Raw genomic sequence first — 24,978 nt, 5'->3', positions numbered from 1 at the left:
CTTACTACAACTATGTTTGGTGTTGTCATTGTTGTTCCACGAGAAGCTAGGGAAAGGGGTTCGTCCATCCTTGTAGAGCCCCGCATGCAAGGATAAGGCTGCTTACTTTGAGAGGTCGCCTGGTATCCCAGAGTGACCGTTCTAGACACCTCACCCAGGTGCCATTCAGCTTTCGGTACGGTTTTCACCGAGGACGCGTTCGGTGGCTTTGTCATAGGCCCTTCAGTTTGATTCTAGAGGAATCAAAACCGAACCGAATATATATATATATATATATATATATATATATTCTGTTTAAAAACGTCATTTGACTACAATATTGCACCTATTAATTTAGTTTATGACAAAAATACTCACAATGTATGATGTGCTTAAAGGATAAATAATCTCTAAATAGACAAAAATTACATATTCCAAAATCTAAGATTTTTTTAGAAATATGCCCTTAACACGTTTCAGATGAAAGTCGCTGTAATTAGTCAAACTATGTTTTTTATTTCAAAACAGTTTTAAACAAATTAATTTACGTAGATATGAACCATTTTTTCAAATTATAGGGCACACTACTTTTCAATAATCTTTTTAATGAATATGCTTTATGTCATGGTACAATCGTACTTACTTTTACTAAAATAAACAAAATAATATTTCCAATAATTGTTTCTTTACTTTCATGCAATAACCTAACCTTACTGTTGAAACTTTTAGTTTAATTGTTAGATTACAGGAATATGCTGAAATGTTCATAAACTATGTTTAAGATTGTTGATCACATCCTTGGCGTGGATCAATAGATCAAACTTCGATAGAGATATTTTTCCGCATTGAGCCTGAATACCAAAAAGAAATCTAAATCCAGTTTTGTTGAGTATAATGAAAAGACTACATTTTCAAGTTAAGGACGTGGTGATTAGTGCTAAGAGCGGGATGTTGAGCCTTAAGCACTATTTTCGCTATTGTCCCGCGTGGTTGCTTAGCACTTGGCTATTTCAGAGAGCTACTGGATGTTCTCATCCCTCACGATGATGCTTGTAATTCATAATCTGCTTCACCTGACACGCTTACGAATAGTGCTGAGCGTGGTTCTCCACCATCACTAGCTGCAGCTTCTTCTGATGACTGCTGTTCTATGTCGGGTACCAGTTCTCTGAAGATTGGACAAGGAAAATGTTTAGTTACGTGTATTTTCACTTTGGTACCATTTTGATTGCCCCAATAAACGTTTTCTGCGCCCTTTGCTGTGATCACATGTGGACCAGTTAAACGTGGGGAAAAACTGGCGTTATAGCGATCAGCTTTCTTTGATTGAAAATGTCCTTCGACGTAAACATGATCTCCAAGTTGATTCCGATGAACCGTAGGGTTAGTCGCGTACTTTTCCATGTCCCATGATTTGTTCCGTCTACTCTGAAATGAATCCCTTTCTTTATTTCTTGATTTTTTTCTATCAGTACGGTTCGCCCTGGAATGATATGCAGGCGTCGTCCAGAGATTTCAGTACCAGCGCTGGCAAGCGTTAAACCAATGGCGACTTTAAACTGCTTGCCGTCGTCACTGAGCATTTGCATAGGTTATCCCTACCGAGGAAAAAATTCTCTTACAAGAATTGCTATAATTGTGGGAGCTTTTAAAGATGCGATGGGAAATGCTTTGACCCAACGTGAGAAGAAGTCGGTTACAACCAATAGAAAACTTTTCCGTCGCCGGTCGAGGGTATGGCCCCATTAGGTCTAATGTTACCGTTTCCAACGCAGAGGTGGCAGCGCGTGGACTTAATGCATCTGGTTTGGCGGTATGTACCTCTTTTCTGCACTTACAAAGATGACAGGCACTGACGTAACACTTTTCGCTTTGCTGTATTCTGGGCCAGTAGTAATGTTTCTGGATGGCTCGCAGTATTTTGTCGACCACTGGATGTCCAGCGAGAGGGTCATCGTGAAATTTTCAGAAAACTCATTCTTCAATGTTAGGTAGTACACGCAAAGCCCACGTTTCGTTTGCGGGATGTTTTCGTAAAAATCCAAGGTGATCCATTTTGTGATTCTGAACATAAGTTTCTTCGTAAATTGTATGATGTGGCTAGTCCCATTGTTCGTGCCAGCTTTTAATCTCCCGACTATCCACGGCTTCGCGCTGCTGCGCATTTCTCACATCATTTAATACCCTCTTGAAGTTGATGACTGAACGGTTAGAAGTGGAGGGGTTGGAATTATGGTTTTTGTTTGATGACAACATGCAATCTAGATCTGGCTCACCAGGAGTCGGTGTATCTGGCGCAGGTTGGCGAGATGATACATCTGCCAGCTCGTTGTTTCTTCTAGCACAGTCTTTGACAATAAATGAAAGTTCACTGAGAAAACGACATCAGCAAGGAAGCTTTGAATTTTCATCTTTCATCCTGTCGAGCCAAGTCAGAGCAGTACTATCTGTGCGGAGGGTAAACGGGCTATATTCCAGATATTGATGAAAATGTTTATTGCCCCAGATTACTGCGAGACGCTCCTGTTCGTTACAGTGATATCTTGCCTCAGTTTGTATGAATTTGACACTGGCATAGGAAATTATGTGCTTGCTTTTCTCATAGAAATTTTCTTATAGAAGAACGGCAACCATCCCCTTGGCGCTAGCGTCGGTCTTCAGGATAAATAGCAATTTTCAGTTGGATCGACTAAGCTTCAGGGGTTTTTCCGCCAGGGTATTTACGTTTACGAATGCTTATTGGGCGATCGCATTCTATTTATATGGCTTGGTACAGTGCAGTCCCGCTATAGAAGCTGTTTAAGGAAAACTTTTGATCTGCTTCGCACAATCTCGGGACTCGCCAAACAATAAACAATCAGGGCCGTGTAAATCACTTTTGTTGGAATTTTGTCTTCAATCATTTGTTTGTTGTTGTATTTTTACCATTTGGGTTTTATAATGTCATAATCTTTGTTCTTGAAAATCAAACTTCATAAAAGTACTTATTTTTAAGTATGTGCATAGAAATATCAGGGTGGCCATTTTAATCGAAGAAATAATTTCCGGTTATTTCTCGTACCTTTCTCGGTTCGCAAACGTTTTTCAGTCAATAAAATGAAAAATTCAAACTCTAAGGCTAAGAATTTTTCCATTAGAAGTAATAAAAAAAAAAAACTACAAATTTACCATTTTCAACTTGTATAAATTATAGCGTACAAAGATTCAGATTCAATTGCAAAAATATTAATTCATGTTATCATTTTCAATGCTGTAAATCAAAAAATCAATTGACAAAATAAAAATTTTAATATTTTACGCAATTTTAAGCTGAAAATTTGAAAAGTGTTTGGTAGCGGTGATTGTGTGTTGCTGAATTTGGTAAATTTCTGTGAGATTTGAGGTGAGTTAATGGATAGAGTATGAAGGAAGTGTGTCTAAGTGATAGTTTGAGTGATAAAGACAATAGCATTGAAAAAGTGAGCGATATTTTAAGCGTTCAAGTCAGTTTTCGGTTGCCCGGGAGGTTAGTTTGTTTGGCCTGTGAAGCAGGGTCGGTAAACCGGTGCAGATAAGTAGCAGCGACACGGCAGGTTAGGTAGAGAGAACAATGAAAGAAGGTCAGGTGGCAGGGTGGGGTAGTAAAGTTTCGAAAAAGAGTTAACGCAATTTGCATCAATTTGATGGATAGTGGGAACTCAGGCGAGGGACTGTTCGGTAAATCGAAGCGTCAGGACAAGAGAGAAAAATACAAAAAAAAGTAGAACGGGAGAAATTAAAGGCCGAAAAAAAGTTGAATTTAGAGGTAAAATTGAATATGAAAATTTACAGTTGCGTGGCGTCCGAAAAATGATGGTAAAAGTTATGGGAATTTATAAAGAAAAGCAGGGAAAATGTGAAGAAGATATGAAGAAATAAATTAGGCGGGAAATGGCCGACCTTAAGATAGAAATTAGGAATTGGGAAGAAGTGAGGGAAAAGCTAGAAAAAAGGATGCAGTCACTCGAACAAACATTATAAAAGCAGGTAAAGCCTAATAAAAAGAGCGAAGAGGGGAGATAATGGTACTGGTGAAACTGAAGAAATAAGTACATAAGAGGGAGGTGATGATAAAGAAGAGATTATATGCAGGCCCAGAGAGAATAGAGGATGATTTGACATGGGTAGAAAAGAATATGCAGTCTAAATTAAGGAAAATAGCGGAAAAGGAAAGGACAAAGTAAAAGAGAACATTAGATAAGTATGGGAGAATACAGATGGATGAAGTATGGTTGGATTGGGATGAAGAAAGGGAAGTGGTAGTAAGAAATGAGGTGTCGGGATACTAGGAGAGGAAGGAACGGGAGATAGGAAAAAATATGGAATAGCAAGAAGTAAAAAGAGACCAGAAACGAAAGTAGGGAAGAATGGAAGATATATTACTGAAATATAGCAGGGTTGGAGAGAAAGGATAGGGAGTTTATGGGGAACTAGGCACAATGGGATGTAGTCATAATGATGGAAACGTGGCTAAATGAAAAGGGATGGGAAAGAGTACGGGGAAGCTCACCAAGAGGTTGTAAATGGCAAGTCCAAAATGCAAAGAGGAAGTATAACAACGGCAGAACAATGGGAGGAATGATGATGAGAGTAAGGAATAAATGTAGGAATGAATGTAGGAGATGGAAGAAATGATTGAAGAAAATAAAAAAGAGATAAGACTTATACTACGTGGAGGAGGTAAAAAAGTTGTTGAAAAGCTTGAAGGAGTTTGGATGGTTTATTTTAAACGGAAATATAGAGAGAGATGAGAAAGGAGAATATACACGCTCAGGAGGTAAAAGGGAACGGTAATTGGTTATGTGATAGTGGATGATGAGGTAACAGAAAAGGACAATAAACTAGAGGTAGTCATTATACTGATTCGGATCACTTTCCCTTAATAGTGATATTAGAGGACCAAAAAAGCAATAGCAATATGAATAAAAGGGGAGCAAAAGTAAAAAGATTATGAAAAGGGGATTGGTCAAGGGAAGGGAAAGAACAGTTTAGAGAAAAGATCAGAAATATTAAAATAGGAGAGGAAAATTGGGACGAGGAGATGGAAAAAATGATAGGAGAAACAAAAAGAGGATTAGAGTGCACGAACAAAAATGAAGTTAGTAAAGGGGGAAATAGAAGTGCATGGGGTGAGGACAGTGAACAGGAAAATAATGAGGTTATTTGATACACTGGTATGGCCGGTATTAGGTAGTAGAGCAGAGATATGGGGATGGATAGAAAGGAAAGATATTTAGAGTTTACAAGAAAGGTATATTAGGTGGTCACTAGGGGTAGACTGGAGGATTCCAGGATATATGGTGAGAGAAAAAGGGCAAAGGTATAAGTTAAGTAATAAGGCGGGAAAGAGGGCATGCAAATTTGAGACGGAGCTAAGGGTGGGAAAGAGGAGGGAGTTGGCAAGAATGTGTTGGATGGAGGTAGAAGAGAGGGAAGGGAGGGCGATCGAATTAACGAGATAGGAAGAAGGAAGGAGGGCGTTCTTTAATGCTAGAAAAATAGAAGACGGGACTGGGGCAAACTATTAAGAATTGGAGAAAAGGAGAGAGAAAGACAATTAATAGAAAGATGGAGGATGATTGAGGATCCAAAATACAATAAATGGTATAAGATGATAAAAAAGGAAGGAGTTCCCAAGTATTGAGAAACGGGATGTGGAGAGAGAAAGTGGACCAGAATAGCAAGATTGAGATTGGGAAACGAGGTAAGGGAGGGGATGTACGGGGAAAAAGAAGAGAGCAGAAAGTATAGAATATGTGAATGGGAGGGGGAAACATGGGAACATGTATTGGAATGATGTAGGATAGGAATAGAAGATAACGGTAGCTACCAAGAGAATGTGGTGAACATTCTAGCTGAGTATAGATTAGGAGAAGAATGGATGAAGGAGTTAGAGGGTGCTAGGGGAGCGAATGAGAGTGAATGAAAGAATGCGCGTGAAAAAAAGTAAATGAATGTATAAAAAAGTGAAAGAAAAAGGAAACAGAAGTCGTTTAGGTCAAAAGCTTAAAGGTTGTAAGTAATGGTAATGTAAGAGTTAAGTAGACTAAGATGCGTTTGCGTGCTCATGCTCTCTCTCACTGAACACTGAACACTTTGTAAATTAGAAGTTAAATTATTTTTATTTTAAATATTTAAAGCTAAGTTAGACTCGGAGATGAGTCCAATAACTTAAATAGTTTTCGAAATCAAACTAACAAAACACTTTATACAAATGAGACATGAGTTCTCAATACTAAATTTGCTCGAGCCACTCCGATAAAGTGCGGAAGCAAGGAGTGAAGCATGAAAGAATGGCCAGGTTAAACACAATTAAAACAAATAGGTTTCGTTTCAAATTTAATGTAGAGAAATCTGACAATATAACGGGTGGGCTTTTACCCATTCAATGAAGTATAATGCGTGGTCGAAGTGACCCCTCGACGAAATAGGTGATTTCGAAAATTTAAGAATACTAATTTACCGACTTTACTACGCGGGCTTTCCTGTAGCCCAGGTAAATATTCAATATTTAAAACAACATGAGACGCGATTCACGCACTCGACATTTGACCTTAACCTAGGTCAGCAATTAACAAAATTCAATGGCGTGTGCCTACCATTTCAGCACTCTTAGTTCAAAACGATAAATTAATACGTTAATCCGAACAGAGATTATTAAAATGGCCTTCTTGGCGTTTTCGACGTCATAGTAACGTCTCCGCCGATCGTCTCAGGTGAGAGTTGGAGCACCGGTTGATTAAGAAGATTGGAACTACAGATTAATAGAATGAGAGGAGCAACAACGAAGTGAGACAGTTGCCAGTTAGTTACCACGCAGCGTAGTGGCGCACCGTCGATTTCCAAGTTTCACGACTCGGCACTCGTTTGCAGGGCTGCACTGACTCATGCCAACGCGCAGATTATACGTGGCCGCATGAACCTGTGCTTTCCAGCACTCTTGTGCGAGCGAGAATCATATCGACTGCGCATGTGCTAGGAAACTTGCACTTTTTTGTACATGTGTAGATTCTGACAGCTCGATTGTTGTGTGTGGTGGTTCACCCGTTTTAAATTGAACTCAGCAGAACATGCGGGAGGTAATATTTTTGGCCGAAAATCTGATAATCTAACGAGAATTTTTCTTGCCCAATTTCGATATTTGGATATTCTACGATAATTTTGACTCAAGAAGAAAATATTCCCTATTTTGATCATGGGGAATACGGTTGGCAGTAATTAAGTCTTACATATTGCTTATTTCGCCGGTGCTTAGGAGAACAAGCCCGTAAATTATATCGCTGTGAAAAAACACGTCGCATCATATCGCCATTAAAAAAAGATCATCTCTATAAAATGCGATAAACAAAAATATATCTCAGTAAACACTGTAAAGAAATACATTTTGGTAAACGCTGCAAAAAAACACGTCTTGTATGAATACTATGAAAAAAACCGCATCATTGTATGACCATATTAAAAAACATATTTTAGTAAACACTGCCCAGTACCTTTTTCCTATTATGAACTATATGTTTCATATGAATATCTATAGATCCACACGCTCTAAGTTAAACATACATATATAAACAACACTTAAACCCAGACAAAAATAATTTTTTTCGTAGCCCTTTACTGAGATGTGTTCTTTTCCACGGGGTTTTGAAAAAATGTATATTTTCACAGCAACCTAATGAACCATTTATTTTTCACGACGTCTTTGAAAAAGGTTTTTCTTAATAGCTTTATTTTACAGTTTCTTTTTTTCACAAACATCAGCGATTTACTCTATTTATTTTATTATTCTACATATTCTACATTGTTTTGACGCTATATAACACTCCATCTTATTCATTTCGATATGGGTGGTACTTGCGGGCATTTCATATCTTTATTTTTCACCTAATTATATTATTGTGCTTCTCAACTGTTATTCTTGCCCTAGCATACTCCTACCTTATAGTTTCTTTATTTCGCATTTTTGTTTCTATATGCCAAACCCATTTTTGTTCTAACCCATATTAAATCTTCATTCTGAAAATTCTTGTTTCTAGTAAGTGGTATGCACCATAACTGGAAGATACTTACGTTAATCACCTTTTATTACAGAGTACATTTTTGTATGTTGCCCTCATGGTATTATCTTCTTCTTCTTCTTCTTCTTCTAAGGCTTGATGACCTCTCTTAATATATTGAATATCAATGCTCAATTTCCGACTGCTTATTTTGATTAATGCACTGATTATTTTGGTCAGAGATACTTTCACATGATAGCTGCATCTGAAACTTGACTTAAGCCTCAATTTAAAACGTCAACAATTAGACCTAATATCAACTGTTAATAGAATTGTATTCCAATAGGTTGTGATTTCCGTGAAAGGGTACAGTAATTCCATGTTAAATCCTCTGAAGGATTTGAGCTATTGTTAGTAATTTTAATGAAAATTTTATTATCTGCTCTCTGAAATGTCAAAATAAAATCCCCAAAAATAACACAGCCACACAAAAAAAAGTTTGCAGATCTGGTAACAAGACATACGTATTCCTATGATGAAAAATGACGAAAAATCATGCACTGAGGCAAATAAAGTTCAAAATAATGCCAGTGATGCAAATTTTCACTTCGGGAACATGTCGACAACTGTGAAGGATCAAACCTTGCCTGATATCAACTTATTTAACATAACTTAACCCAACAGAACCTGACCTCACCTAACCTGAATTAACAGAAATTTATTGAACTACACGTAAAGCTCTGGAAGCATATTTTCCCAGTAGCAAATGTGTGCTACATCGAATGGGTCAACTCGAGCCTAACCTAGAAATAAATCTAACCGATGACGCTGGCAACCCTGTTCTTGCGTACTTTCATATTTTGACATTAATAGCAGTAAATGCCTAGAGTTTCGTAACCACTTGTTGCTAGCATTATTCCCCTGTGTCTGTAACCAGGGCACATCCACGTGGTGACGGTGGGCAACGGAACCACATTGGCTGAGTCCCTGGGTAAACCGCATTCATGCCGTCATGGAAGACACAGGTAAAAAGTGTATTACGATGCAGGGAAAAACCCTACTATCGGCGTCTGATCAGGGTGGGAAAGCGGGCTCTCCGACGTCGTCATCATGCAACCGTAGCTCTTCATCAATGGATCACTTGGTTGGTGTCGAGTCTCATGCTACAAGGAAAAAACCGCGAGCATTTCTCAATCGCATATCTGCAAGAATAGCTCAGATTGATTCTGTTACATTTGCAGTAAATATGAAGTGAGCAGTTTGCGAAAATCAATCGACGAGGAAGTAAAAAGTCTTTACGAAAAGCATTTTGACCGTAAGTTGCTGCACCAAGAAACAAAATGGGTTCCTCACGTCATTTGCAATTCCTGCAGACTTATGCTGTATCGTCTAAAAAAATCAAACGACGAAAAGTACCGCAAGTACTCTACGCCAACCACATGGAAAAACCCGTTATTGCGAAGGACTGCTACTTTTGCATGAATTCCTTCAAAGGGTTCAAGGCCTAAAATAAAAATAAAATGTCGTACATTAATGTATGCACAGTGACAAGAGCAATTGGAATCAATAAAAATGCACGCCAGACTGATTTAAGCGCTTTAGAAGATGATAGAATGGAAGTTGAAAGTCAACGTCATGGAGACGGTAGTGAAAACAGTGATCGAACAGAAAATAGTTCTGATGATTCCCATGAAAATGACGAAAAAGATGACAAATATGGCGTGCATAAAATGAAATTGAAGGTTCCAATATTAGTGTCGCAACTAGAACTGAATGATTTCATTAGAGATCTTGGATTACCAAAAGACGGCCTTGAATTTACCGCTTCATTTCTAAAAAGAACAAATCTTCTAGAGCCAAAGACAAAAGTTTCATTCTATCGCAGCAGGGACAAAGAATTCAGAAAGTTTTGCATTAAAGACGAAGAGACATCTTTAGTGTACTGCACTGACGTTAACAGACTAATGAACCACTTGAAGAAAAATGTGTACAGAGACGAAGAATGGCCACTTTTCATTGATTCGTTAAAAAGCAGCATTAAGGCTGTTTTACTGCATAACACGAATACTTACGCTCCTATCCCTGTAGCTCACTTAACGGTCATCAAAGGAGAATATAACAATGTTAAAATGCTTCTTGAAAAAGTTAATTACACGAATCACAAATGGCAAATATGTGGTGATCTCAAAATCCTAACAATGATATTAGGCCAACAATCGGGTTTCACGAGAGAGCCATGCTTTATATGCCTGTGGAATAGCAGAGATCGAGCCAATCATTACAGAAAAAAATATTGGTCTTTAAGAGATTCATTTAAACCTGGTTCTCATAATATCATCAACTAAAGCCTCGTTGATCCAGAAAAAATTTTACTACCACCCCTCCACATAAAGCTTGGACTCACGAAGCAATTTGTCAAGGCGTTAAACAAAGATGGACAATGCTATAAGTATATATCCCTTAAATTCCCTAAAGTTTCAGACGCTAAATTGAAAGAAGGAGTATTCGATGGACCACAGGTTCGAATATTGACAAGAGATACTAATTTCGTGAGCCACATGACGAAAATTGAAATGGACGCTTGGGAAAGTTTTAAAGCAGTAAACGCGAATTTCCTCGGTAACAAAAAAGTCCAGACTACGAGAATATTGTTGCGAAAATGATAAGAAACTACAAAAAGTTAGGCTGCTTGATGAATTTAAAACTTCACTTTCTAGATTCCCATCTGGATAAGTTTCCAGAAAATGTTTGTGATTTCAGCAAAGAACAAGGGGAACGTTTTCATCAAAACATAAAAGTGATGGAACAAAGATATCAGGGTAGATGGGACGAGGTCATGATGGCTGATTTTTGCTGGATGTTGAAAAGGGAAACGAATGTAGGTCTTAAACGTAAGCGTAACCCTTTGCATCGCTCCTTCGAAGAAAAAAGGACACGTTATAGCAGGCAGAAAATAGACTGAAGTAGATCTATAAATCAATTTAATTACGATAAAAAGCAAGATAAAATGTAAAAAACCAATATAGTATGAATATATCCCTTAAGTTTAAGAAAAGCAGAGAGAAAATAATTTTGAATAAAACTCTTATTCATTTGCATGTTTAAGTTACAGTTCGACATTTTAATTGATACAAACATTGTCAGGTTAATTTAAATGGGGTCAATTCTACTTGCACACATTTAAGACACATTTAAGACTGAGAACCGCACGCTTACATAGCTACACGTGTGGTTGAATTTCATTCGGCTAGGTTAGGTTAGGTCAGGTTTTGTTAAGTTAGGAAAGGTTAGGTCAGGTTTTGTTAGGTTAGGATAGGTTAAACCTCTATGTAGGTTAAGCCGAAGCTGAATGAAACGGTACCGCAAACACAACGGGACAACACAATGAGTTTAATTGTGTTACGTGAAGTTAAGTTAGGTTAGGTTAGGTTAGGTTTTTTAGGTTAGGTTAGGTTAGGTTTTTTTAGGTTAGGATAGGTTAAGCCTCTATGTAGGTTAAGCCGAAGCTGAATGAAACGGTACCGCAAACACAACGGGACAACACAATCACTTTAATTGTGTTTCGTGAGGTTAGGTTAGGGTAGGCTAGGTTAGATTAATTTCTTGATTAGACTCGAGTTGACCCATTCGATGTAGCATACATTTGCTACTGGGAAAATATGCTTCTAGAGCTTTACGTGTAGTTCAATAAATTTCTGTTAATTCAGGTTGGGTGAGGTCAGGTTCTGTTGGGTAAAGTTATGTTAAATAAGTTGATGTCAGACAAAGGTTGATACGATACGGACGTGAAAAAGATTTGGATTTTTTTTCAGAAATTCAGTTTACACATTTGTTTTTGAAAAGATTCAAGAAGTTTTTGCATTTTTTTCCCGACACATAGTGCGCGACACAAAGGTGTATCAGGTTAATTGGTATCGTTAACTGGATTATTAATTCCAACGTTTCTATCTCTGTCGATGAATGTAAAAGTTTGTTCTAGGGCTGATGACGTTAGGTCTTGTGAGTAATGTTTGAAGGTGGTGGTTTCATTGTTCCTTTCAAATGTATTTATGGGCTATTTACTAATTTCCAGATTAATCCGATAAGATAGGAAGACTATATAAATACGCTACATGATGTTTAAACGTGAATAAATATCCCTATTAATCCTGCATTTGCCTTTCCAAAATTTGTAAATTTGTTCCTCAGACTCATTCGGCTATTTTTTTTTTATCAAATTTTCATGTAAAATATTTTTCAATGTGAATTCATGGCTTCTATTTTTCTGTACCGTGATACTGCGGGCTACACCCGTCATCAAGATGTGAGTACGTTTTGACGTTTTGACGCTTCCTGAGTCAGAAAAAAGTTCTAATGTTGGTGTCTATCTGTCCGTTAGAGCGTCTTAAAAAATTTTGAGACCGGTTTTTTTTCAAGATTTTCAAATGATAATTACAGATATTTATAGCACACAAAAATACGAACAATTTAATTGCAGAACTTTTCCGCATAATATTAATAGTACTAAAGTTATAGCATTTTCAAAATTCAAATGAACCAAACGAAAATGGACATTTGAAGCCAAACAAAACGTGATATGGGTAAAGTCATTAGAAGAAAGACGTTAGTTTTTAAGGCCCCACAATATTGTTTGAAAAACTTTTTGATTTTTGTTACATAAAAATCGAAAATTCAAGTTTTGATCACACAAAAAATAATGAAACATTACATTCTTAGACATAATGAGAAAGAATTAGTTTTATGTGAAAACTGTCTTTCGCGGATTTCATAAAATGCTGTTTCCATCGTCGCCTGTATATCGGATAACTTTCGAAAGACTAATTGGATTGGATTTGTAACACGTTTATTTTTCCTTTAGATCTTAGTAGATTACATGAAAATTCTTGAAATAGTTCGTATCGGAAGTTATTTGAAATGCCAACGAGAAGGTTCGATTTAATGATAAATGGAATTAAATATAGATTAAGATGAATAGGAAATGGATTATGATGTATTCCATTGAAAAACATAAATGATGAAAGCTTTTGCATGGAAATCAATTACCCATAAATATAGATAGGCACAATTAAGTTAGGTTAAATTAAAAGAAGTCCACACTTATACATAAACACACACGTTTATAGTCATGCATTTCATAAATTTTCTAAACTTGAGACAGAGGATTCGTAGAAAATATTAAATAACTATTTTCTGTCGGTGTAAAGCCGAAATGTAGTTGCTGCTTTACATTCTCGGTGAAAAGCGAGATTTAAGATCCAACATTAAATTTGAGATGTCAAAAACATTCAACTTAATAATAACAGGTATTATTTATCATGATAATCGGCACTTCACCTTATAGTGATAATCCTTGAGGTACTTGTTTCAGTATCAGAATAATAAATTAAAGAGTACTTGGATGCTCTTTCGCTATAACGCATAAGATCCCCCCCCCCCTCTCTCTCTCTCTCTCTCTCTCTCTCTCTCTCTAAAGCCGCTAAACGTCACCTGACTTTTTAATCTGTACATGATCACTCCTATTAAAATATGTGTAAAATTATTATAAAATTGGCGCTAAATTCGTACTCATCCAAATTAAAGTTCATGTTACACAATCCTCCTTTAAAAAAAGATCAGTCATACATTGAATCTCTTTAAATCATCGTTGAACAATAATTCGATTAAAGCTTATTCTCTAACTCCTATACATAAAAACACATTAATTTGATAGAAACAGAAATTCATCAGTCGATTAGTTCCCTCTATACTTAAATAAAAATAATATAAAAATCTTTTGAGCACATCAGTGGCAGAAGTGCGATTGGGTTCCGTGTCATTTATACATTTCGCAACTATAAACATTTAAAAATCCTACATATAACCATACATATTTTCAATATAATCTTTCTGTCTTTCCGCGCTGTTATCTGATGACCACAGAGTTATCCAAAAATCATTCAGAATCAGGCCATCATAAGTCCTTTACGTAACTTTTCAAGCTACATTGATTACACAGGACCACGAAATGATTTTGAAAGTCCACTTGGATTCTAATAAGTATTATTTTCGTTTTTGGGGTCGTTCAACACGAATCCATTCGCAGCATTGAGCCATCACATCAGGATTTGCAGTGAAAATCTAAAAATGGTTGAAAATCTGAAATTTCTGTATAAATTCCATCCACAAACCTTCAAACTCCAAACCCACAAACCCACAAACCCCAAACCAACAAATCCCATGCTCACAAGCTGCATATCCAGAAACATACAAACTCCAAAACCACAAGCTTCATATCCACAAACGTACAAACCCCAAACCCATGAGCTCCATATCCACAAACGTACTAACCCCAATACAACAATCCCAAACTCATGAAGCCGAAACCCACGAACCCTAAACTAATTAATCCCAAACGCGCCAACTCCAAATTATACCAATTTCTCAATTTGTATTATAAGATGTGAATTATTTGGGTTTCTGGAATTGAGGTTGGTGGGTTTTTTGATAATGAGCTTGCCGGCTTGGCGCTTGTTGGTTTAGGATTTGGGGTTTCTGGGTTTAGGGCTTGTTAGTTTGTTGGTTTGAGGCTTGTTAATTTGGGGTTTGTTTGATAAAAATGTTCGTAGTTTTGAAGGCAGCGTTTGACCCGTGACACAGAGGCGAAAGAGAAAAAGGGTTGGGGAGTAGTATAAGAAGGGGTGGCGGGCTTAATTACAGGATTATAAAAATAATTAAATGGAAAAAAGTTGAATTTACATGTAAAAAAGATAAATATAATGAGTTTTAGAAAAGGATGGGGAAGAAAGAAATAATGGACGGGCAGATGGGAGGGAATGAAGTTGGAAGAAGTAAGAGTTTACATATTTGTGACATATCTGGCAAACAAATGGAGATCACAGAGCTCATACAAGAGAAAGGATCTTCTAGAAACTAGAAGACGGGACTGGAGTCAACTATAAACAATTTAGAAAAGGGATGGAGAGAGAGAACGTGGACCAGAATAGCAAGATTTAGATTGGGAAACACGGATAACTATCGGAAAACTTTGGAAAGACCAGTCGAATTAGATTGTGCTTCACCCAACAGATCGAGCGACCCAATAGAAGGATCGAGGTCGCTAAGCAACCGTTTTTAATTAAAATTTAAAAATATCTGATCTTTTTCCACATTTTAAAGACCACTTTTTCAAGATTTTAAGATGCTATTGACATATTTTTATAGTACAAAAAAATCGCACATAAAATAATGAATCATTACATTGTGATTCATAATGAGAAGGTATTAGTTTGATGTGAAAACTGACTTTCGCGAATGTCATCAAATGACTTCGTATTAAGGCTGTCTGAGTCAAAGAAAAAAGGTTTAACGTCTGTATCTGTCTGTTCGGCCTCGTAGTTGTTGTCATCGTCGCCTGTATAACGAATAACTTATGAAAGACTAATCGTATTGAATTGTACTTTGGCACACCGTTTGAGGGAACAAAACGAACGATTGAGTTCGTCAACCAGCCATTTTTATTCAAAATTTAAAATGTAAGAATGTTTTTATTTTTTTTTAAGCCAGTTTTTTTTCTTCAAAATTTGAAATTGCTGTCGACAGCTGTTTATAGTTCACAAAAATACGAAAAATTTACAGTCGTGACTTTTCTTTCATAGTATAAAAATTCCCAAAGTTGTAGCATTTTCAGAATGCAAACGACCAAACGAAAATAGACATTTGCAACCAAATTAAATTTGATATATGAATAAGTCAATTGAAGGTAAGCGTTACCTTCTAAATGCCCTATAAGATTTTTCGAAGCACTTTTTGAATTTTGTTTAAAAAAATCGAAATTTCAATTTCATGAAGTGCCTACGTTTTATGTCAGTCTGAATAAGAAAAAAAGTTTTTACCTCGGTGACTGTCTGTCTGCCTGGCCTGGACGTTGCTGTCGTTGTATTTTGTACATAGGATAAATTTCGAAAGACTAATCAGATTGGATTGTGTTTTGACACACAGTTTGAGGAACCAAAAAGAACGATCGAGTTTGTTAATCAGCCATTTTTCATAAAAATAAAAAACTTCAGAGCATCAAAGCTTCAGAACCTTTTTTCATAATATAAAAATCACTGAAGTGATAGCATTTTTAAAATAAAAACAAACCATACGAAACTGGTCATTTGAAAGCAAACAAAGCGTGATGTAAGAAAAAGTCAACAAAAAAAAACGTTACTTTTTTAAGGCCCTACTAGATTGTCTACAGCACGTTTCGAATTTTTCTGAATAAAAATCGAAAATTGAAATTTTGAACGTACAAGAAATAAAGAATTATGGCACTCTCATCCATAATGAGAAAGCTTTAGGTTTAAGTTAAAACTGACCTACGCGGATATCATCAAATATCGACTTTTAGAGCCTGTCAGAGTCAAAAAAAATTTTTTCCTTTATTATCTGTATGTCTGTCCAGCCTCATCGTTGTTGTCTTCGTCGCCTGCATAATGGATACCTTCAGAAAGACTAATCAGATTGAATTGTACTTTGGCACACAATTAGAGGGCCCAAAAAGAAAGATCGAGTTTGTGAATCAGCAATTTTAAATAAAAATTTAAAACGTTAGATCTTTTTTTTTTATTCAATTATCAAATACCGTTAACCTTAAATATGAAAATAACGTTTGGTCACTCGTCTTTACATTCCAGGCAGGATTTGGAGCGTTAGCCCTTATTTATTTATATTTTTATGATATTATTATCTATTTATGTTAAATCATGTTTTTTGCTTTCTGTTTGATTTTTACTCTAACTTTCTCTTTGATTGTCAACTTCTACCAGCATCTTATTTATCCCTTACGTCATTCTACGTTTATGTCGGTACGGTTCTTTACGATATGGCGAAGATATCGTCAGATCATACGACGTCTTTACGATATTGAAAAGACACCTTAACCACATAGATATAGGATGTCATAGAGTTGTTGCAAAGATGTCGTTACGATGTCGTAAAGACATCCCCGAATAGAGTTTCCACTAGAGTTTCCACTTTCGTTTTCTTCGCTGTTCTCATTATTTTAGCTTGTAAATATAGATTTAAAATTAAGGGCCTCGTTTTATGAGATAACCATTTTCTTTCTTCGTTCAAATATTTATGTTAAATTATCATTATTCATCTGTTTCATAAATATTTTCTACATTATTTGTATGTATCTTATAGACTTAATAAATGTTTTTTTGACTGGCGAGAGCCTTAAACAGTGACCGAAACGTTTCAAAAAGAATTATTGTATTTTTTATTTTAAACTTCATTTCCATGACTTGCTTCGCTATTTAAAGATTAATAAGTTAAAGTCTTTCAAATTCTCAATTTCCTTGCTTTGACTTGCCTATGGACAAAAGACCCCTGCTGGAGTAAGCTTACCTAAACTGAGGCTATTGAGGAGTCCGAAAAGTAGTAAGAAAAATTAGACCAGGATAGGCCTGATCATACCTGAAAAGTGAGGAAACAGTTTGCCGACCACTTGCTTAGATGCCTCGACTAATCCAATTCCTATCTTACAGATATTTTATTTCGCCAAAATCAAGTCCACGCGCAATTAAATTTCAATTTGAAAGTCAATGAAATTCGAAACACCTAAATGTTTATAATAAGAAAAGAACAACAAAGACTTGAGACCAGATAAGCCTTCTTTAGTGCGTTTTATATAATTTTGTTATTTACCAACCCAATATTACATTTTAAAGGGACATGCGTTTGGCGAGAATCAAATATCGGTAATGTAGAAATCGGATGAGTCTTGCGATGCTACGTGGCTCCGAATAAATTTGTAAATCTTTTTTTGCATCATGCGTTGGCAAGGTGTTTTTATTAGAACAAAAAGCATGTCGTAAAATCTCGCGAAACAGTAAAGATTTGATCAATACAGACGCTGTCGTCATGACTCAAACTCGTAATTATCAAAGGAACTCACACGTCGCATACATTGACTACAAGCAAGCGCTTCATTCCGTGAATTATGACGGGTATATTTCGAGGTGACCGTATACACCACATTAATTCAGCGATTTAAAGGATAGTTCTACCACGACATATAGGAGGTAAAGGCTTTGTTGATGTCAAAAAGTTATACAGTTGCGAAACTATTTTAACAGCAACCGAGATGTTGCGCTTTACAGGACCATCTGTAAAGCGGATCTTAAATACACGCCCTTAATTTTTTTCTCAGATGAGGCCTTAAATATCAGGACAGAAACCATAGAGGAATTAGAAATCAAATAGAGCTAGAAATCTATCCATGGCAAACACCCCAAGTCGTTAGATCAACATTAAGTTGATAGTGAGGCATCCAATATTCGGCTGAAAAAGGAAATTGTGTGTCGAGAGACGAAAGGATTCGTTATTGCGATTCAGGAAAAGATTGTCAGCACCACAAATTATCGGAAACACGTGTTACATCAAGACATGGTTGATAGGTGCCGATTATGTGGAGATACCAACAAATCAATAGAGCACATTATTGATGGCTGTCGCGTAATGGCTCAGAGTTAGTATACGCACACACATAATGGTGTAGCCTGCATTATACATTAACTTCTTACCCTAAACCTGGTACTCTGAAAAAAATGGATGTCTTTCTATAGTGTCATTTCAATGCCCGCTTTAGAAAGCGAAGATTATCTCTTATATTGGGATGTTCCTATCCGAACGGATTATTTCATCTGAGCCAATCGACCTAACATCGTGAGGCAGAAAAAAAGTAGAATAGTCGACATCATCGACACTGCTTGTCTATTTAACCGAAATTTGCATTCAATCTATAGAAGCAAGATCCATAAGTATAGCGAGTTAACGCATGAAGTTAAGACCATATGGAGGAATGTGAATCATGCATCTATTTATCCTCTTGTGATTTCGGCTACAGGAAATATGCACGCAAGATTCACTAAACAGCTTGAACATTTAGGAGTCAGGAGGGTATCAGCAGCAGCTCAGAATGTGATTTTATTAAACACATGTCGCATTGCAAGAAACTTTCTCTACCATTATAAAGCAGGCGACTAAAAGCATGTAAAGCGGCAGAGGGTAGCTCTAAGAAAGCATGCAGAGGTGACTATTTTCACCTCCAACTCTCACAACCGCTGTTTAAGTATAACAGCGATCAGCAAGGAGCTTGAAGCTACACCATGCTCGTAATTGTATACATACAGCATCATCGCAGAAGGTTTTCAGCATCGTAGTAAATTAACTTATAACGTCCTTATCTATCTCATCAGTCATTTGATTTAGTCCATGGCTATGATGTAGAAGCGTGTTAACCCGAGAAAAGTTTTAAAAAAAAATAATAGGCACACGAACTGACATCTATTTTATATAAACTATTTTATATTACACATAGTGAATCATGCATTATAATTAATAAGCTATTTTACACTTTGTCTCTAGCATTATCCTCCGCTCTTCTTTTTCTTTCTGGCTCGCTAGCAACCGTTTTAAACTTCCTTGTATATACACAAGCTGCGGCTCGGTTTCGATGCTAATGCTATTCGAATTTTGTTGTTATTTCAATTCTACAGCTGTTTTTAGCAACTCCTTCAATCTTAACGGCCAGCTCTGATCTATCAATTCTTTTGCTACCCTGCAAACTTCTATATGCTCTAAGTTCTTCTCCTCTTCCCGACATAATTCAGAGCTTACATCTTTTAAAGCTTTGTTTCCTGCCCACCTCATATTTCCGCACCTTAACCTAGCTCACTGCTTCTTGTCTCTATATTCTATTTCCTTGTCTACCAAAGATTTTTCCCTTCCTAAATTATTCTTCAGAGCTTCATAGAATTCTCGATACTTAGATTTTTCTATCCTGCTTCAGTTCTGCCGCAGTTATTGATCTCTCCTCGTTATTATTCCCCTTTCCAAGATTTTCCCTATCTCCTCTCTTCTGAGTCCTTTACACATTTAATCTAGCATTTTACCGTCTCTAGCTTCCATTGGAGCTTCTCTTACTTTCATACCCCAGTCAGAAAAATCCTTATTGTGCAGAGCTCCTATCACTTAATTCAGACAAATTTTCGGTAACCTATGTTCTCCCATGTCTATTATGTGCAAATGATATTTATAATCCCTATTCCTTGACTCAACTTCAGTACTATTCCTTGCCACTTCAATTTTCCATATATAATCTGGAGTGTTCCTATCTAATTCCATGGCCATCTTTAGACATTTTCCTTGTACCGTTTCCATTTCCACCCACCTTTCCCATCCCCATAACTAAAATCCATATAATCCCCCTAATTCAGCTAATACGTCCATTATATTATTATATCCTTAACGTGTTTTCTGCTAGTTCCCCCTGTTGAAAACCAATAGGTGACCTGAATATTTATATTTATTAACTATTTCTACAAGCTCTCCATATATTCTCCATACCTCCTCTTTTAGTAATTCAAAGTGAGAAATCTAAGTGGGACGGCTTGCGGGTTCGATTCCCGCCTCGAACTCTGAAAGAGCCTCGGAGGCCCATGCGATGCACACTAGTTTAGCAATGACTTGTTCATCTCTGGAGAGTCGTGGGACCGATATCTCGAGAAAAAGGTGGTTCGGAACCCACCTTAAACTGTAGGTTTTCCTCCCACCACCAAGTAAGTGTGTGTGGGGTGTGTAAAGGAATAGGGAAGAAGGTGCAAGAAAAATGTAAACCCTTAAGGGACACATTAGAAGCTTCCATTCCAATTGAGAAATCTAATGCGTTAGTCAAATTGAAAAAAATCATACAAGAGAATCAAATTTATTGTATAATATTTTTTCGAATTCTTGATTTCGAATCTCTTCTTCAATTGCATTGAGTGAAAGTTGAGTCAGTTCGGACAAAATAATAATTAGGTAATCAAATAAATAATACACGAACCTTTATTTAAATTTCCTCTTTGAACATTTCTTACATATTAAAATTTAAAAATTTTTAATTTGACGCATTTTTAGAGGATGAACGTATATCTTTATTATTATAATACATTGTGTTATTGAAGCTTACAAGAATCGAGTTCATTTGGGTTTTACTATAGTTCTTTCTGTAGTTCGAAGTGCTGATTCTGTAAATGATCCTCTTATTTACGCGAGGAAAATATTTTCGAAGATATTTAAAATTACATGTTTAATATACCACTTCTGTTAAGAAAACCCAGTCCTTGGTTGTAGTGTGATTTCCGAATAATCTTTACGTTAATACATGAGAAAATTCTACTTTATATTTTTTAAATTTATATTTAATAATTGTTTTAAATTAATTAATTTACAAAAGAAACATTACCCAGTGGGCACAAAGTTTGGCGACGTAAAGACATCGTCAGATCATGCAACTTATGTATGATATCGTAAAGACACATTAACGACATGGACATTGGATGTCGTAATGTTATCGTAAAGATTTCGTAGCGATGTCGTAAAGTCGTCACAAAATTTCGTGCCTACTGGGTAAATAGAACATTAAATATCCAAATTGGGAAATACTAAAAACTGTGTAAAATAAAATGTGTATTTCATAAAATTATGGTTACATTTAAACACGCGCCTCAACGCGTGAACATTTCTGCCTATGTGCCCTTCATAATTAGTGTACCATTTGAAAAGTCGCAAATTGCCACAAAAATCTTTCATTGAATTCAGTTCATTAATTTCTTTACAGCAACTTAGCGTTTTTCACATTTTTTTAGTCAAGTCAGGCAAATAATTTTTTTTCAATCGAAAGCTGATTAAATGAGACGTGTTTTAGTCGTTGAACATTATTTAAAAAAGTTAATAATATTGATAAATATAAAACTTTCAACACTTGTATCGCTTAAAAGAGATAATGCACCGCAATTATATATAACAATTTGCAAAGTATTTTTCCTCATGTATCTCCTAAAGTTGAGGAATACATGGGTATACATTAGGCGTCATGAACGAATACTCTGAATTATTGGACCTTGAAAACTTAAAATTTTTTTAAATAATAATTTAAAAAATTATTTTGGTAGTTTCATTTTCCGTGACTTCGGGACCGTTGGGGGGTTCCGGGTCTCCTCGGATGTGACTTAGCAGACATTCCGTGCAGGGCCGTGCGACCTCTATCTTATGGTGTAACAACTCTGTTACTCCTCCCTCGCCCGCGAGGGTTAAGGTATATACCCGAAATTTCTGTAATGTCTTTGTTCAAATCTGATGCAGTCTCGAGAAGAAAAAGAATTTATACAAAATTTTGTAATTCTTTCCTCCTTCTGAGGTTAGCTTTAGTAGTTTAAAATCTACTCAGTAATTATGTTTCGGTTTCATTATAAGTGAATTTATCTGTTTGAGTCTGGAGTAGTAAAGTTTTGCGCTTAAATTATTTTTCGTTGTCAAGAAGCTTATATAGTTTACGAATCAATTCAACTATTAATTTTTTGCGAAACGTATATTGTGGTTCTTCACAATTGTTTCTCGTTTTATGCTGGAATTTTCTATTTTCTCATTGATTTTTCGCTTCTGATCCACCTTCGCGGATCTATTCCTTTCGAGTCAAATATAAAAATAAAAACGAAAAACTCGCCCATGTAGTAGCTTGTCGTGTAACTTTATTGTTTTTGGAGTCGATTGTCCTTTAAGTCTGTTTTTTTTAGTTGAGTTGCTGTTGTTTTATTAAGTTATGGAAATTTTTAATTCAATTTAAGTTGTATGATTAAGTATATTAACAAATAATCAGAGTAGGTTTGTTTTCTTTTATAGAATTTTGAGTTCTGCATTCCAATGTTTTTATTTACTTTCTAATGTTTATATCTCCTCTTTTATTTAGTATTATTTTTTAAACCTTTTCATTCATCTTCAAGCGGAGTATTACTTCTGTCTTGGCTTAGATATCAGAATGCATCCTTCTCGTTATTTATTAGAGTCGTTTTACAATAGTTGTGTTTAGTGTATTTTTATAGTTCTTTTCGAGTTAATTTATGTCGTTATTACTAATGATCACATGCCATTCATGCAGTTTTTTAATTCACAATGAAATAACATTTAAAGCTATATGTAAGCAATAAAAACTATATATGCTGGTAGCGCAAGCGGGTGTAAGGATAAATGGGATACTGAGCGACTGCCTCGATATTATGCAGGGTGTTGGACAAGGATTTGTTATATACTCATGGCTACTTATTATATTCATGAACAAGTGTTTGAAAATTGCTCTCTTCGACGAAGAAGGTGTAGATCTCGAAACGGCAATGGTACGTGGACCAGTGTTCTTAAATGATAAGGTTGCCATGGCAGAATCAATTGAAGACTTGCAAAGAATATTGAACAAACTGAATTCAAACATGAAGAACATAGGCCTAAAAATTAACGTAAATGAAAGAAAAATTATGGTGCTTGAAGGAAAGAGTGAGAAAATAATTTGAAACATTTTCTTAAATGATGAGACAGTAGAAGAAGTTGATAAGTGCTTATATCTTGGTAGCCTATACACTAGTGACGGAAATATAGATCAAAATTTAGATAGGTGCATGAACGACGATATCAAATAAAGTTAAAATGGCAATACATAATTCTATATTTGTACCGACTGCTCCATACAGTAGCAAGACATGGACCTATCAAGAAAAGGATAAGAGTAAAATTAACGCAATGACATAAAATTCCTGCGCATAAGATGCGGAAACACTCTGATGGACAAAGTAAATAACGAGATAATTCTCGAATAATGTGGTGCAAATGGAAAACTAGTTGGCACATGGCAAAGTGTATACATGGCAAAGTGCATACAAGCATATCAAGGTAAAGAAAATGGCAGCGTGCCCAGAAGTAGACCGTGGAAAGAATGACTCACTGAGTGAGTCACGTCTACCCCGGAAGAGAAATGGCTTAATGGTATAATAATAATAATTATATAGTTGCAGAGATTTTTTTCTTAATAATGAAGGGACCTTCATATTAGTCGGATAGTTTTCCCCACTCTTCATATGCTTTGTTTAACAGTTTGTTTATTGTTTTTAAAACCCTGTATTCTATTTTTAATTCTACTGGTCTTCTTCTTAAATTATAATTAGTATCTTGTCTTTTATTTGATTGGTCTCAATTTTTCAGGACCTCCTCTTTCCGAAAATGTAACCTTCTCAGTCTATCTGTCGAATTATCGACGCTTTGAAACTCTATTATGCAATCATTTTCAAAATTTGTTCTGAGTGACTGAATTGGTTCTAATTCACGACCTACATTCAAAAATACTGGTTTAGATTAAGTAGTTAAAAATTAAAATTTTTTATGGTTGACATAAATTTAACACTTATTTTTTTATTTTTACAGATAATTCAAAACCAGCTACTACGACGACTGTTATTCCCATCCAGGGGCAGTTTCTCCCAATGCATAAATGGAATCCAAACTCTACAGCTCAGAAAAAACAGAATCAGCATCTTCTTCCCAGTTATTCCGCGACGTTGCTTCCTACAGCCGTAAATACCTGAATTTCATAAAAGAATATCCCGATTCATTTTGACTTTTCGTATTACATAATATCCTTGTAAATATTGTAAAAACCATATCTTTCTTCTCATTATTATATATTATCATTAGTTTTGTATTGTCTTCTTGCCTCCTTTTATCTGAATTACCACCCTCCTCACTTATCGCATTCCAGTTTCCATCTTTTGCCTTCCACTCTTACTTCTTTTATTTCAGTTCTGTTAACCTAAGAACCTTTCTTTTCATCTGTGAAACTGGACCCTCCTTTTTCTTTTTTCTTTATACTTTGTAATTATATGTAATTTATATTCAGTAAGTATTATTTATATTTCAATATTAAAAGAAATACATTTATGTTTAATTCTTAGTTAAAATCATTAATGTATAATCGTAGAATTTAATTATTAGACATTCTTAGATGTTTATCTCCACACATGTATGCAAACAAAAGCTAGAAACCCATGCACGTACTCGCTTAGTTATCAGACGTCGATTTCTGAAATCTTTTTCCATTGCGAGTTTATAATTTTAGAGTTATCAAAATCTAAATTCATGCCTTCGGTACAACGCA

The 24,978-nt window shown here is 35.8% G+C and overlaps 1 protein-coding gene across 3 annotated transcripts in view; it reads left to right on the top strand.

The window, feature by feature from the left end:
- The window catches only part of LOC117174994 (neuroligin-4, X-linked), a 450,915-nt gene extending 426,398 nt beyond the window's left edge, over positions 1-24,517 (top strand). For all 3 annotated transcript variants that reach the window (XM_033364481.1, XM_033364480.1, XM_033364482.1), the window contains one exon: positions 24,249-24,517. In XM_033364481.1, coding sequence (XP_033220372.1) covers positions 24,249-24,252 — 4 coding nt within the window. In that variant the 3' untranslated portion in view covers positions 24,253-24,517. The remainder of the gene's footprint in view (positions 1-24,248) is intronic.
- Positions 24,518-24,978: the final 461 nt, after the last annotated feature.

This window comes from Belonocnema kinseyi, chromosome 6, assembly GCF_010883055.1.
Source record: "Belonocnema kinseyi isolate 2016_QV_RU_SX_M_011 chromosome 6, B_treatae_v1, whole genome shotgun sequence".
Taxonomy (NCBI): Eukaryota; Metazoa; Arthropoda; class Insecta; order Hymenoptera; family Cynipidae; genus Belonocnema; species Belonocnema kinseyi.
Note: the sequence above shows the minus strand (reverse complement) of the source record. Positions and strands in the feature narration are given on the sequence as shown.